At 41.0% G+C, this 17379-nt stretch overlaps 1 protein-coding gene across 1 annotated transcript in view; it reads right to left on the reverse strand.

Moving 5' to 3' along the window:
• Positions 1-17379, reverse strand: part of PPM1H (protein phosphatase, Mg2+/Mn2+ dependent 1H) — a 410854-nt gene that overhangs the window by 196256 nt on the left and 197219 nt on the right. Inside the window, exon 3 of the mRNA XM_007942726.1 lies at positions 9263-9607. Within this exon, the coding sequence (XP_007940917.1) occupies positions 9263-9607 (345 nt within the window). The remainder of the gene's footprint in view (positions 1-9262; positions 9608-17379) is intronic.

Below are 17379 nucleotides of genomic sequence, written 5' to 3' on the forward strand. Positions count from 1 at the left end.
AATAATAACGAAAAATTTAGTCCTCATATGGGCTGCCTCAGCCAGCTGCTGTGTGTGACATATAAGAGAGGCTGATAATGTCAACTACTTGGACCTTTTTCATGTTTTGAACCCCAGAGTCTCCAATAAATAACTTCTTTTAAAGCAAGTAAGAGAGCAGACTGTAAGAACTATATCCTCCTATTCAACAGGTAGGAGTCAACCTTCTGACTTATTGAAAAAAGAATTATGCCTCCCACTCTCATCTGACTTTTTTCCCTTCCACAGCTGCTCATTCAAAATAGCGGCACCTTCATAACAACAAAAGTCAGCATTCACTGAGTACTCACTATATGTCAGGCGGTACACTAAGCAGTTTACATGAAGAATCTCATTCTATCCTCGCAACCATCAATGCTAACCTCATTTTAAAGATGCAGGAAAAGAGGTTTAAAAAAGAGAGGTAACTTGCCCAAAGCTACCCACCTAAATAAAATGTGGATTTTAATCTGGTTTCTCTTCTCCAAAGCCTGTAAGACTACCTGCTACCTGATGAGGGTTCCTCCGGAAAATTAAAGCAGTCCAACATGTCTATTGACAGATATGCTACATTCCTTACACCTGTCTTTATGAAACTTGTAACAGAAGCAAAGCTTCCATGACCTCAGAAAAATAGAGTTGAGTTAGGAAACTCAATGAATATTAGCTAAAATAATGCCAGACACTCCAGTAGTAATGTAGTACTGATGAAGCAGAAAGACAGGGCACAAGGGTTGGGTAAACATTACAGGAAGAGGAAGAAATGGTATCATGGCTGATTTTGAGGGTGTGATGTTGGTGGACTCAGGGCCAGGCCACTTTTGTGATTCTCAGAAACCCATGGAATTCAAAGAGCTCAGCTGCCTCAGGCAGACTCCCCATGGGAAAAGGAAAGAATTCAGGGATCCAGCATTTACCAGCAACCACTTTACTCTAGGACCGAGAGAGTGCTACAAAGATAAATAAGTCACCAATGGATCACTGGAAATAGGACATCACCTGAGATGGGGATATGCTGGTTGAAAAGTATAGAAAAAGTTCAAAGACAGTACCTGGGAGAACCCAACATCCTGAGAATGAACTGCATAATGGGGGAGAAGGTGGAGCAGCTGGGAGCCATGGGAGGGGGTATGGACTGTACACGTGGGACACGGTAGTTTAGACCCACATGAGGCTACATCTCAAGATGGGCGTGGACAGCAGCATCAAAGCTTCAGCAAGGTCAAGTGTGAGGACTTCGTTCGAAGGACTATATTTTGTTCTTACAATATACTTAAACTCTGTATAAAGTGGCTTGTTTAGAGGACAGTCACGAGGATTAAAGTAGACAGTGTGTCTACAGGGGTTAGTACGCTATCTAGTTTCTTCCCACAGCCTGGAAGCTCCATGATTGAGAGCAGAGAACTCTTGTTTACCGCTAGACCATCAGCACCTAGCATGGGGCCTGCGCCTTGGTCATTTAATAAATGTTTCTTCGCTGGTGTGGTAGTTAAGGTCATGTGTCAGTTTGGCTGAGTCTGGTTTTGAGTGGCTGGGCAGCTAGTGGTAGTTATTTCCCTTGATGAGACTAGTAAACAACTCCATGGTGGAATCTACTGTGAGCAGCTGAGTAGCTGCCTTAGGGATGTGGTCTGTTCCCAGTATATAAGAAGCTTTAGGAATGGTCTACAGCCTTTTGGCATGCTTGGACCCTGCATGTCTTCATTCAGTAGTCTGCCATGCTCTGTCGATCTTGGGCCTCTTAATGGATTTGAATCAATGGCCTGTGGTATGGTTTGGTAGTACTGGGACTGTGCCGTTTTACTTGTCGACCTTAGATTTGTCAGCCTCAGCAGCCAGCAGGTGTCTGAGTGAAGAAACGCCTCTAGCTCCAGTGGGCCGGGAGCTAGAGGCAGAGCTGGACCCCAAGGTCAAGAGGTTTTCATCCAATCCCTAGAGCCTGGCACTTTGAACTCGGACTTCTAGCCTCCAAAATGGTAAGAGAATAAACTGCTGTTTGTTACAGTCACCCACTTGTGGTATCTTCTGTTAGAGCAGCACAAGGTAACCAAAACAGATGGATAGATGGATATATAAATTAAAAAATGCCGGGGTTTTAAACTTATCTCCCTCCTACCCTACCTCTGCCTTCACATGAGAAATGTATTCCACAAATCACAAATGAAAAGCTAACAATGCAGATGTTCAGTATTGAGATAATAATTAAGCAGGGACCCACTTCAGTTGGTGTGCAATGAAGAAAGAACAATGAATAGACATACGTCTGTGTGAGGCAAGAGAGTGAAAGGAAGGAGGGACATGGATGTTGGGGATGAGGACTGTCCTAAGGAACTGAAGGAGAGGAGAAAGAAGATGTTGGAAATTTTGTTTGTTTAAAGCCTTCAAACCACATAAAAAACAGAACCAACAACCCTAACCACAAAGGAGTTCCCATATGAGGGGACTTATTACTTTTTTTTGCATTTAAACGAATTAAATTGATATTATAGTAGCTATGTATTTTATCAAATTGACATACAAACTCCTCAACTGGTGCTGCCGTTTTTAATACATTGGGAGGAACCGTTCTGGGTATAGAAATTCTCCTTTCATAACCAGAATTGTTATTTGTTGAAATACCTAGAGTATTTAATGAATGAAAGGCAATTTTTATTAAAAATTCCCTGAGCATCCAACCACTTGTATCCTGTGTATGGACTACAATGTGAAGGCTGTTGACAGATTTAATCAAATCATTGGCAAGGGGGGTAGAGGACGCCATGGCACACGAAGTCCATGTCAAAGAACTCCCTTGGGACTCAGATAAACATGTTTATTCCACATTGTAGGGACTCTTCTTTCTCATGGCTTACATTACAACAACTATCCGATTATAAGAATATTTAACTCTTGAAACAAACCAACACATAAACAGGGCAGAGCCTTCAACACTAAGGTTTTGCTATATAGACATAGATAAAACCAAACCCACTGTCGTAGAGTTGATTCTGCTCATAGCAACTCCACAGGACAGAGTAAACTGCCCCATAGGGTTTTCAAGGCCGCAAATCTTCAAGGGAGCAGACGGCCTCATCTTTCTCCCATGGGGTGGTGGGTGGGTTTGAACAACTGACCTTTTGGTTAGCAGCTGAATGCCTTATCAACTGCTTCACCAGGGCTCCTCTTCTTGCTGCAGCAAAACTTACAATTTTTTGGCAAACATTTCATTTATCTTATCCATTTAATCCCTTGCTATTAGATTAAAAGTGTAAGTCAATATATTTTTGTTCCTAATTGATTACATTGTGTCTTTAATCATTTCCTACTTTCCAACTATTTTCCCTCTGTAGCTCCCCCTCAATAAGGAATGCTAAATTTGGCAGCATTTCTACACAAATAGTGAATTAAAATCTAACTACTTTTTAGTCGTGAAACTTTGCTAATCTGTGCCTGCCCTCATCACCCCAGCCATATATGTGTAGGAATACACATACAGACACACATGCATGTGCATGTGCGCACACAGACACACACACACTCTCTTTAATTACATATGTGCCCACTGAGATCACAGTGACAAGGATTTGAAAGATGCACTTTTATAGACTTCATTAAAATACACTTTTCTATTTCTTCTAAAACTAGATGCAAGTAGAACATATTCTAAAAATAATTGCTTTCCTCCTACCCTCTGTAGAAGCCAAAATAGCACATTTATTTTTCCTATACCACCTACTCCTCTTGAAAATATGTTTCACAAAAATCTTAGAATGAAAAAGACCATTGAAGGACCATCTGGCCTCCTCTTTTACTATCAGATCAAACATGATAAATGAGGTCAATAAAGGTGTATTTACCTGGGAACTAAAGACCTCTTCCACCTTTGCAACTATCTTAAGCGCTTTATATTCTAGGATAAATTAAATAAAAATGTATACTTATTACTTTAAAAACCTCAAATTTGGGTATGTCTTCAAATGTCAATGAAATCATGGGAAAAGCTCTCCACTGCCTCATACTAGGCAAGAACTGATTTTCAATAGTTCCCATTTTAATTGTCAATAAATATCAATCCCAAGACATAAGACTGATAATTTGCCAGCAAAATGCACACACATAAAAGTATAGTCTAATAGGATCACTTATATGACTCATAAGGCTCATAAGGTTCAATAACAAGATAATTGATTTAGCTGCTCAAACAAGGTACCAGCAGACCTGTCAAGGCAACTTTCTATTGAGAGGGACCAATTTATATTATCTTATGTCTGCTAAAAATTACATTTGAGCTGGCTTTATCTCTAAATCAAAGAGCACATCAAATTTTTAAGGCTTAGGATTTCATTTTGCTCCTTTTTGTTGCAAGGAAGAGTGGGAGCTGGGAAGGGAAAAAAAAAAAAAGTGTGTAGAATGAGATTAATTCGGCAGGAAAGAATTGCAAGGCAAAAGACATATTGCCTGGCATGGTTGTAATTTCGTTTGAAAGTCCCAGAGATGACGCAACTCCAGGATCATTCTTTGTTTCCTACCAATTTCAGGTTGCAAACGAGAAGCAATATCGGAGGACTAAGGGAGAGACCGTTGGGTGGTTGCAATAGGCCTTGGCAGCTCCCCCTAGCTGGTTAAAACATGGTTCTGATCACATTTCTAATAGCGTCAGTCACAAATAATAAGATTCTGCATGGTCTTAGTATCCGGGTCTGATCCCAGTTTGTTCTGAGCACAAGCCAATCTGCCAGCTAAGACCGGGGGAGGAAATAACCCACTACTGCCACCTGCTGGCTGTTGGTGGAATCGCATGCTCCATTCCTTGGTGGAGGACCTTCCCGCTGTACTGAAAATAAAACAAAGAGAAAACAAAACTCTAATTTAAACAAAGTAAGACGTGTAGGTCTCCAACTAACCATAAATATGCTAATTTTGGAAACACTAGGATGTATAAACTGTGAATAAACTCTTCATTCATCCTTGTGTTTTTCACCAGTGTCGTCATCATGTATCAGTTTTTACCCACAAAGACAAGCAGCGCATTTCCAACCATTTACACATAATAGGATGTGGTTATGGTAGTTTAACAAGTTAAGATATTGTTTTTTCCTCCCTTTATAGTAATCAAGCTTCTTAAAACATTCTTCACTGTGGATGGAAATCCATACTGAGAAGGATATAAAACAGAATGCTGAGTTTCTCCTGGCTATGTCCACACTCAAACCCCATAGATGCCCGGCTAACAGGCTAATTGCTGCAGATGTAGTTCTGATTCCTAGGAGAGCCAAGGCCTCCTGTAATCACCCTGCAATGGAATGGACTTCCTTCGTGAATCTGAAATATGGGCTACTGAACTCCCCTTTGTCGGAGGACAGAGGGCCAAGGCAAGAGTAGAAGACACTGAAATCAGGACTCGGAAGGCATTTATTTTATACACGTCTGTCATCCTGGAAAAAGCAAGAACCATTGTTGCAAAGTGCCACTGGGAAAAGGGAGTTGACCCAAGTCGGAAAGTTTCTGATTCTGGTCCTTCGGGAAACATGGCTCATTTTCTACAGTGGACACAGGAGGACTTAGCTACACAGCCTTCTCACTAGGAAGGGAGATTTGAGGTGAGATAAAATAAGGACACCCTTGGGTACTTCTGTCTCTAACAGACTGCACAGTAAGCAGCAGAGGCCAGTGGTCAGAGGTCACCTTCACCACACACCACATGCTGTGCCAGGCAATGCAAGACCAAATATGGAAGGAAAAGCACTGCTCTCAAAGGAACTTAAGGTATTTGATTAAGAATTTTAAGTTACATTCTGAACGTCAGAAAGGGTAGCTGCACAGATGTCATCAGCAAGGTAAATTGGAGGACTAAATTCTGGCTTGGGAACTTCTCTTTTAGGGATTAAAAGTGGAAGAGAAACCAACAGAGTCATAAAGCTGAGATACTTGTTTTTTGATCACAGAGGATCAAAATGGCATAAAATCTGTAATACCTAAAGAACACCCAGACACAGGAATAGAAGGTAGCAGACAATTGCGAGAAAGTTTAGGGACGGCCTAAAAATTGCAAACCTGTCCTTCTCTGGAAGCACTGGGGAAGAACCACCAGATCAGGCAAACAAGATAAGGAATCATCTGTGTGGTAGGTATTTTTTTTTTTTTACAAAATGGAAAGGTTACCTTGAGACAATGACTTTCAAAAATCTAATGTAAGGAAGAGGAAAGAAAAAAGTATTTTATACTTGGCAATGACTTTCTAGGCCATTAAAATCAGAGTGTGCTGTATAATTTCTGTATTGCGAGTTACATAGCTCACCTAACTTAGTGGTTAAGTTGGTCAGTGGGGTGGACTTTTTCTGCAGTCTCTAACAAAGCATCTCTCTGTGACTCGGGTAAATATAAGTGCTATCATCCAAACAGGGATTTTGAGAGTGATAACAGAAAAAAAAACCAAAAAAACCCAAACTCACTAACATCGAGTCTATTCTGACTCATAGCAACCCCCTTTGGGTTTCCAAGGTGGTATCTCTACAGAAGTAGATTGCCCAGTCTTCCTTCTGAGGAGTGGCTGCCAGCCTTCTGGTTAGCAGTCAAATGCCTTATTTAGGCAGGCATCAGCTGGCTCAGGTCTGGGCAAAGCAGGAGGTATGGTCACTCTACCTAGCACCATGAGAACTATAATCTGATAGGTATTCTCACTAAAAAAAGACAACCACATGGTGCAAGTTAATGTAGGCTTTTGGTATTCTGAGAACTACAGACACCAACTGGGAAAAACTTAGGTGTGAAGAGGAAGCCAGGAAGTGGGATACATAGGGGAGGAACAATATGGAGAAGAGGTATGGCTTAGAGCTAAAAGCTCACAATATGGTATGCCAGGTCCTCCACCAGTGGGTTCCAGGCCCCAGTCCACCTTACACCATTCCTGCCCTTGAAATCTATCTTCTAACTACAGTGGACTTCATTTTGTTGCCTTTGGCACATCTGGATTCTCTCTCTGAAGTGAACCTCCATGTAGGCTGTTTCCTCTGCCTGGAACACTACCTGCTTCTCATGGTTTGTCCTTCACTGTTACTCACCCTTAATATCACTTCCTCAGGGAACTTTCCTTTCATCTCTTCACCAGACTCTCTATTCACCCTGTATTTCCACTTTCAAAACTTTTTCCATTTTTCTTTTACTTCCTTAGTCTTTTCCGTGAGCTCCCTGAGAACAGGGAACTTGCCCAATTTGCTCAATGTTCTTTTCCCACTTGGGCTAGACATATAGTTGGTATTCAACCAATATTTACTGGCTGAACCAATTAAGACACAGAAATCAAACAAGCAATCTTTTTCTGGGCAACTAAGTTTCCAAGAAAAATTTCATATAAGGAAGTGGCAGCAAAATTTTTAGAAGAAAAGAAGGAGGCTTTTTGCTAAGTATTTTTCTGAATGAGCCTCTCCTTTTAAATACAACTGTTGCTAGTAAACATGAGCCGTTAATGGGCAGGAAACCTTCAAGTGTTGTGGGTGTCTGACTCAATGTGATACTGCCCTCTAGTGGCTGAAAACGAGAATACAGCACTGCCAGAGAAAAGGTACCTGGCAGCAGCAGCAGCAGCAGCAGCAGCAGCGATCACTGAATGAAGTAAAAAACCCAGTTTTCCAATTCTACCACGGAAGTCAGTGTTTTCTCTCATTGGGGGAGAGCCCACAGTTTAATATTTGTTTCTATTAAATATGTATCATTCTGACCATTAGGGTCTAAAAACACTTTATTCACGTCAGAGCTCCTATGATTGTTGGAGAGTGAGTTTTACACTAAGCCTGACCAGGAATCAACCTTCCTTCCTGTTCTTCCTAAATAATATTTTCAGTATTCTGTCATTTTTATCCAGATTGCAAGGCTGAAGGCTACTGGACACTCCTGAGATAGGAGTACATTTTAAAACATCTGCAGTCAGAGGAGAAATACTATCTGTGAGATAAGGAAAGAAACCCACCGACTGCCATCAAGTTGGTTCCGACTCATAGTGACCCCAACACTGGGTTTCCAAGGCTGTAAATCTTTATGGAAGTAGATTGCCTCATCTTCCTCCTGCAAAGCAGCTGGTGGGTTTGAACTGCCAACCTTCTGGTTAGCAGTCAAGCCTTACACACTGTACCACCTGCACTCCTTAAGGAAAGAAAAGTTGAGCCCAAAGAAGGGATGAATGAAAGTGATGAGAGGTGTAAATCTGAGGAGTGAATACATAAGCCATTTTCCTTACAAACAAATCAGACAAGGCTATTTAATATTATTTGCACTGTTCCTCTGGTTAGCACATACCAAGATACTGAGTGATCCTGGAGTGTGTGTGGCTGCCCACGTCATTCTGGGGAGAAGCTGCTCTTCCATCATTCTACTTGTCATCACTTTTTCACTTCCCGGTTTTATTGATACCACCATCCACACACCTCACTCAGGTCCTTACAATGCCTTTAACTATCTCATACTCTCTATCTGTGTACAGGATGCTGCTCAGGAAAGACTATCTTCGGAACCAAAGATTTGCCTCTGTAGAAAGCAAGCTCAGGAAGCGAAGGAGGTGGGACAGAATAGAGCCAGAGGCAGACCTTGTGTGTGCGTCCTCACGGGCAGAGCAGAAGCAGGGGGCACTGAGGCCTTGGGGCCCGCTCTCCCTCCTATGGATTCAGGGGGAGGCCGACAGGGAGGGGCATAGACCCATGTAAATGTGCAAGCCCATATATGTTCTTAAAGAAAACTGTGATTCTTGGGTAACAGCCCCCAGTTCTCTGGCAGCTACTACTTTTTAGCAATGTGAAGGAATCACACTTCCTATCCTGGTAAACTAACTGTTCTCAGATCAGAACTGAATGGAAGGTACTTTTGAGCACTTTACTAAAACGCTAAGTTTCCCCAAACATCTGGAATTCAGACACACGTATCAAACAGATGGCAAACACGTTCACATCTCAACTAAGTGGAATTCTACCGGCTGGCATCAATACCACTATGTTAAAAGAGAAGCCAGAACGTATGCATTTAATAAGCCTACTACACCTCAGGCATTTTCTCTTTCATCTTTTTAATTTTTGCCAACAGTCAATTCAAGGAACTCCATTTTGTTGCTGACTTCTACTGAAAATGGAAACCATGTTATAAAAGCAACAAGTCCGAGTGGAACGTGCATTGAAACAAACGGGCCGGAAACCATGCATATTCAGGGAGCCTTACAAAAAGTTAGGGATTTGGCTTGAGTGAGCACCCCTCCTGCCCTGCACTCTTCAAAGATACCTACCATTTCCTTGAATGCACTTTCAAGGGCCCCGATAACTAGGCACTCGTGTGGAATCTTTTTCTCCGTAAAGAAGCGAGTGGGTGGCGTGCTAGGGGAGCCCGGGGCTCCCACCCCACCACGGAGGGACGCGGCCCGCGTCAGAGTCCGGCTGTTGGCGGGTGTGTTCTCCGGCTCCTCCCCCAGGCAGGTCGGGGGAAGGACCGCAGAGTTCTTGAGAATCTCCACGATGTCCTGCAGCTGCTGTGTGATGTGGTACTGCAGCAGTCGAGATGCAACCACGGCGGCCCCTGATCCCGCGTGACCATCAAACAGCGACCAGTAGTGGCAGGAAACGCCTTCTGATTCCTGGTGAGAGAAGATGACAGGGCGCAGTGAGAAGGCGGCAGTGGTCCCTGCCCCAGGATTACTGCTGACACTGCTGGGCCTGCTGGTGCTCTTTGGCCTGCAAACTATGGGGTCAAAGCATGGTTAAAATGCCCAAGGAACCATAAATGGAAAGGGCAAAAGATTTGTCACTGTTCTTACCACCACCCAAGGGACAGAGTAGTCCCCACCTCTCCACTGGAGAAGTCCAGGTTACTATACACTCAGTCCACCATTTGAAGTACAAGACTTCCTTTGACTTGCAGACTTTTGAAGTGAATTTTCCCACAAATAGACAAGACTTTAAGAATCTAGTTTTAACATCTAACTTCTTGCTTCCTCCTTGTATTTCTCCCCCAGAGTAGCTTTGGCCTGGAGTCTCTGGAAAAAATTAGGCTCTTTTTTTTTTTTTTTTTTGGTGGGTTCTCCATGAGGAAATAAATAAGCCTATTCTTCCTCTTTAAGGCCCTAACCTCTCAGATAACTGTCTGAACGCATTTGATCTACATTCTGAATTTTTAGAATTTTCTTAGACACCCAGTGTAGTCTAATCAGAATAGATGTGGTCAATTCAAATTTCTTTTTCATATTTCTTGTTTTTCTCAGTTTTCCAGTTGTCATGCAGTATCTTTTTCTTCCCATTTCTTACCCTAAAGCTATGAGCGGCCCATGTTCCCTCATCTATTTTGGATTTAGTACCTGCCGGTTGATTTCTAGACTAACTCAGAATGAACCAAAAATAGTTGGCATTGAGTTGACCCCAACTCTTGGTGACCCCATGTGTGTTGGAGGAGAACCGTGCTCCGTAGGGCTTCCGATGGCAGATTTGTCGGAAGTGGATCACCGGACTATTCTTCCAAGATGCCTCTGGGTGGACTCAAATCCCAACCTTTTGGTTAGCAGCCACGAGTCTTAAGTGGGTGCACCACCCAGCTCCATCTCAAGATGAACAGGTTTGAACACTATGTTTGAATTACACCTGCTAAGATCCTGGCTACAGATGCAAAGGAGCTCAATTTTGATATAACTAAAGAGATAAGATATTGAATACTGAAATTAAATAACATTTGAGATATTTATTTTTAAAAAACGACTGAAAAAAATAGGTATGGCACAGACAACATCCACTTTTGACTACTAGACTTACCTACCCCACGACAATAAATACTAAATCCTTTTTTTAGCTGAAGTCTTGGAATGATACTGGAAGATACTGTGTAGTTGTGGTAACATGTGCCACTACTCTGTTTGTGCCCTTTAAAACTTTGGATTTGCATTCAAGTCTGTGCTAGGTGCTGAGAGATAAAATAGTTGCTTTTTAGTTCAATATTTACTGAGCACTTTCTATGTGAGGCACTATAGTAGGTACTGGGGATAAAAGAATGGTCAGGGGAGATATCAGATATGATCTGATATTAGTACTCCAGTGAGAGGTAGATACACATTGGTCAAATCATCACACAAACAAATGTAACAACACAAGGGTGCTCAATGCTGCGAGGAGAGGTTCTGTGAGGTCTGAGCAGAGGGCTGTAAGATGTGTGGAAATTCACTAGGTAAGTAGCGAAAGGAGAGAACATACAGGTGGACTTTGCCAGATGGAGTACACAGGAATTACACTGACTACAGGTATCTCCCACTTTTCAAAGAAAGTTTGCTTTATGTCACTTTACATTTATTAAAGACCTACATAAGTACCTGTTGTTGCTAAACAGAGGATTTTCGTTTTTCATGAAAGAAGGCACTTCATTGTTTTGCAGCACTCACCTTGAGTGAGAGTGGCATCACCCAGCTCCTTCCCAGGGAACTACACTCAGTGCCACACCATCAAGCCATCATAGCTTTGAATTGTGCCCGTGAACACTCTATGTTACTGTTATTTTAGATTTTGTATGTTATTTGGTATAATTTGGTAGGAATGCTCAAAAACTTTTCATATGTAAATTAATGGTAATTGCTTCTTTGCTTTATGCCATTTAGGCTTATGAAAGGTTACATAGGAACGTTCTACTTTTGGATAGCAGGGGAAACTTATACATCTATGGAAAGAGATGATGGAGAAGCTCAGTATCATTTAGTCAGAACAAGGCCAGGGCCAGCAAGCTTCCCTGGCGAATTCTACCAAACATTCAGAGAAGAGCTGATACCAATTATACTCAAATTATTCCAGAACATAAAAAACAATGGAATGCTTGCAAATCCATTCTATGAAACAAACAGAACTCTGATACCAAAATCAGGCAAAGACACCACTAAAAAAGAAAATTATAAATCAATATCCATCATGAACATTGGCACAGAAATTCTCAACAAAATCCTAACCAACAGAAGAATCCAACAACATATTTAAAAATATAATACACCATGACCAAGTATGATTTATACCAAGTATGTAAGGATGGTTCAACATGAGAAAAAACAAGAGTAATCTACCTCATAAACAAAACAAAAAGCATCACAGGATCATATCATGAGATGCAAAAAAGGCATTTGACAAAATCTAATACCTGTACTTGATAAGAACACCCAGCAAAATAGGACCAGAAGAGAAATTCCTCAGCATAACTAAGGGCATATATATACAAAACCAATGGCCAACATTATTCTCCATGGAGAGAGACTGAAGCATTCTCCTTGTGAATGGGAACCAGAGAAAGATGTCCTTTATCACCACTTCTATTCAGTATCACATTGGAAGTCCTAGCCAGAGAAATAGGCAAGAAAGGCAAAAAAAAAAAAAAAAAGGTATCCAAATTGGTAAAGAAGAAGTAAAACTATCTTTATCTGCAGGTGATATGATTTGATACACAGAAAATCCCAGAGACTCAACAAGAAAACTACTGGAACTTAGAGAAAGATTCAGCAAATTGGCAGAGTATAAGATCAATATACAAAAATCAGTTGGATCCCTCCACACTAACAAACAGAGCTCTGAAAAGGAAATCAGGGGAAGAAAAATCACAATGGTCATCCAAAGATGAAGTACGTAGGAACAAATCTAACCAGAGATACAAAAGACCTATACAAAGAAAACTACAAAACACTAATACGAGAGCCCAAAAGAGACCTACATAAATGGAAAAATGTACATGTTCATGGATAGGAAGACTTAACGTTGTGAAAATGTTAATACTACACAAAGTGATTGTCTCGATTCTCTAGTGCTGCTGTAACAGAAATACCACAAGTGGGTGGCCTTAACAAACAGCCTGAAGACAACTAATTTGTTTCTCAGAGCAGATTCCACCATGAAGGTGATTACAATCTCATCAGGGGGAATAATTATATCCAGCTGCCAAGCCACTGAAAACCACGGCCCCGACAAATTGACACACAGCCTTAACTACCATGGCAATCTACAGATATAATGCAACCACAATCCAGATCCCATCATCATTCCTTAAAGAGATGGGAAAACCAATCACCAATTTTATATGGAAAAGCAAGAGATCCCAAATAAGCAAAGTATTACTAAAGAAAAAGGAAAAAGTAGGAGGCCTCACATTCCCTGATCTCAAAACCTACTACACAGCCTTAGTGGTCAAAACAGCCTGTTTCACATAGTGAATAGTTTTTTCTCATGTTGAACTGGTACAATGACAGACACATAGGCCAATAGAACATAACTGAGAACCCAGAAGTAAATTCATCTACCTATGTACAGCTGATTTTTGACAAAGGGCAGAAACCCATTAAATGGAGAAAGAGATAGTCTCTTTAACAAATGGTGCTGGCAAAACTGGATATCCATTTGCAGTAAAATGAAATAGGATCCAAGCCTCACACAATATATTAACTCAAGACAGATCAAAAACCTAAAGGTAAAACCTAAAACCATAAAGATCATCAAAGAAAAAATAAGGGCAAACTTAGTGACCCTAATACATGGCATGACTACACTATCAAACAAAATTTAAAAATGTACAAATAGCAGAAGACAAACTGGATAACTGGGACTTCCTAAAATTTAAACTTTTATATGTTTATAAACATATAAAAGGGATAACTGGATAACTGGGACTTCACCAAAAGAGTAAAAAGACAACCTACAGTCTAGGGGAAAAAAAATTGGCAGTGACATATTGGATAAGGGACTAATCTCTAAAATTTATAGGAAACTTCAGCACCTCAACAACAGAGAGACAAATAATCCAATTAAAAACAGGCAGAGGACATGAACAAGCACTTCACCAAAGGAGACATCCAGGTGGCCAATAAATACATGAAGAAATACGCCTCATCATTGCACCTTAGAGAGATGCAAATCAAGGCAACAATGAGGTAACATCTTACCACAGCATTAACAGCAAAGTTCAAAGAAACAGAAAACAACAAATGCTGGTAAGGGAGAGACTGGATCCCTTATACATTGCTGGTGGGACCAGTGTGGAAAATAGTATGGTGCTTCCTTAAGAAGTTGGAAATAGAAATACCATATGATACAGCAATCCTACTATTAGGTATATATCTTAGAGAAAAGAGATCCATGACACCCATGAACAGATATATGCACATCCATGTCCACAGCAGCATTATTCACAATAGCAAAAAGGTAGAAACAGCCTAAGAGTCCATCAATGCATGAAAGGATAAATAAACTATGGTACACACAGTGGAATATTATGCAACATTAACGAGTGACAATGAATCTGTGAAACACGTCATAACATGGGTGAACCTGGAGGACATTATGCTGAGTGAAATGGTCAATCACAAAAAAAATTTATGAGACCACTACTGTAAGAAAGTCAAGAAAAGGTTTATTCACGGAAAGAAACATTCTTTAAAGGTTACCAGGGGTGGGAGGGGAAGGGAGGAAAATCACTAACTAGAAGGCAGACACATATTGAGTGAAGGCAAAATATAATAAGGGAGAAAGGCAATAATGAGGGGAGGCCAGCTGGGTTGGGTTCCAAGAGGAGAATGCCTAAGACACAAACCCCACCGTGTGTGGCATTAGCACGAGCTTTTAGGAAAGCAACCCCTGTGACAGGGCTTCCTCATGTCATGAATTCTTTTCAGGTAAGATTGATTAGCTACCCTGGGCACAGTTAGGCTATCACCAAGCCCTTCATGGCCATGCATGGCCTTGCCTGCACTGCTTTGCAGTTCTTTGTGTGTGCAAACACTGTGGATTCTTTCTACATTGTAAACCCTTTGGTAACCAGTAACCTCAGCCAGTCGGGGTTGATACCATGTTTTCCTTTTATAGATTCTTTGTCTTTGTATGATTTTGTTAGTGGAAGAATAAAACTGTATGAAATCTGGAAAAAAAAAAAAAATGATGGCCAGGCCATCAAGTGTTCATATACAAATTTAAGTTGAAGCTGAAGTAAATTAAAGCAAGTCCACAAAATCGAAAGTATGATCTTGAGTATATCTTACTTGAAATTAGAGATCATATCAAGCATAGAATTGACTCACTGAACACTAATGATTAAAGACCAGACAAGTTGTAGGATGACATCAAGGGCATCATACATGAAAGCAAAAGCCAGCAGCAACAGCAGGTGCAAAGACCCATATACTTTATGGTAATTGTTTACCTACTTAGGTACTGACAGACTGAGATGGGGAGAATATTCTTGAAAAGTTGAACTACTAGGCAATGTGGATGCAAACAGGACTCCAGGTGAAGGAATATGTGAATAGGGGCCTAAGGCAGACTTTGAGAACTGGGTGGAGTGTGGGGTGAGAGTGCAGAATCCGGCAAGGCAGACTGAGAAGCCTGAATTTTCTGCCTTGGGGAAGCAGAAGCAACCAAATGCCTTTGTACCTAAGAGTCCTGTAGCAACAAGGCTGCAACCCATGGAGCCAAAAACCAAACTTGTTGCCATCAAGTTGACTTCGACTCCTAGTGATCCTGCAGGATGGAGCAGAACTGCTCCACACAGCTTGCAAAGATGAAATTCTTACGGAAGCAGCTGCCTTTCTCTTACAGAGTAGCTGGTGGGTTTAGACTGCCAACCTTTTGGTTAGCAGCCAACTTCTTTAACCATTGCACCACCAGGGCTCACTGCAACCCATGAAGCTATTGTTAAACAATAGATCGTTTGCCTTAAGCACTGAGCTCTTATAAAGAAATATTGATATGTATTCAAGCTGACATTAGTTCATCTAAACCACAGATGAGAACTTTAAGGGACAGAGTCTGAATTAATGGTGCTGAGACAATATGGATAGAGTTAGAGAGTTAGTAAGAATGGTGGCACTATGTGAATGAAGTATGTAACCAATGTCATTGAACTACATGTATAAATTGGGATTGGATGTATGCTTGATTGTATATATTGCCACTAAAAATAAATAGTAATTTTTTTTAAAAAAGGATAGTGAGAACGGCTTCATAACTTGAAAAAACAAAAACAGTTGAAGAGCTGATCACATGGCAGCCTGCAGGTGCATCACAGGAAGGAAGCATTGTATTTTCTTTTTTGGAAGAACCCAGAAAAATGTATTTGTGCCCAGTTGGGATATTTATCGAATACATCTCATTACTTGGAAAATTTATAAAGGGAAAGAATTAAGCATTTAACTACTTAAAAAAAAAATTGTTGTAAATATATCTGTAACAAATCATTTGCCATTTTAGCATTATTCACATGTATAATGCAGGGACATTAATTATATTTATCATGTTCACTAACCATCACCATTATCCATTTCCAAATCATTTATCTACTCATTAATTTTATTTTATGGACACACTGGATTTTGAGACTGTTGTAAAGCAAACAGGGCCCAGATGAGGGTGTTATCAGTGCAACTGGAAAGGAGATGACTGCAAGAGACATTTTGAAGAACAATATGGGGCTTGAGTGGACTATGTGGTGTTTGAATTTGACTAAAATTATAGGGAATAGAAATCTATTTGTGAAAGTTGCACAGGCAAACAGGATGTATAGGACACTTATTGTACAAAGGATATGATGACTTCCCATTCTCTCACCCCCTGCTTTCCTCAAAGTGATGCCATGAGTCACTGTGAGTCAGAAGCATGGTTCAATGCATAGTCAGACCTGGGGACCTAGCAGAGTGAACACCTCCTCAATGCCTCACCAACAGTGAGGGCTTCCTCAATGTCAGGCGTGTAAGCAGGGAATAAGGCAACTCGGCAATGTAACTGTAAACCTCAGAAAGGGGTCTGAAAAAGAGCAAGCTGTGTGAACACAATGTTTTTAAAGTGCCTCAAGGTTGCAATCCCACTGCAAACCCACCTGTCCTGTTTTACTTCTTAGAACCTTCAGGGACTCCCTACTGCCCTTTAGATATCACTCGGTCACCTGTGTGCTCACATGGCTATGGGCTCTTCACGATCGAGTTGCTACTTACTCTCCAGCACATCTCTTACTCCTTCCCTAATCAGTGGGCCTGACCTTCTCTCCGTTCTTCTCTTCTAACTTTCAGGTGCTTCTGAGACTATGAATGTGGTTTGTTTTGTCTCTGCCTAAAACACTCATCCATTGCCCTCAGCTTGAAGAACTATTTATCCTTCAGTTTTCAGTTAGAAGGATGACATCCCATTAAGCCTTCTTGGATCACCTCAGCACCTGAATGCCCCCTACAATAATAACATGCATCCCATGGTTATAGCATTGTCAGTCTGGATCTGCATCACCCCTACTCACAGAGACTTGTGTGTTTCTCATTCATTATTGTATTCCCAGTGAGTTCCTGGTACCGAATCAGGGCTCGGTCAATATTTGTTTAAGAATCAAAAAAAGGAAAATAAAGTATGGGTTTCTCTCTCGCTC

This window comes from Orycteropus afer, unplaced genomic scaffold (genome assembly GCF_000298275.1).
Source record: "Orycteropus afer afer isolate SDZICR_OR568_19922 unplaced genomic scaffold, OryAfe1.0 scaffold00097, whole genome shotgun sequence".
NCBI classification, from domain to species: Eukaryota; Metazoa; Chordata; class Mammalia; order Tubulidentata; family Orycteropodidae; genus Orycteropus; species Orycteropus afer.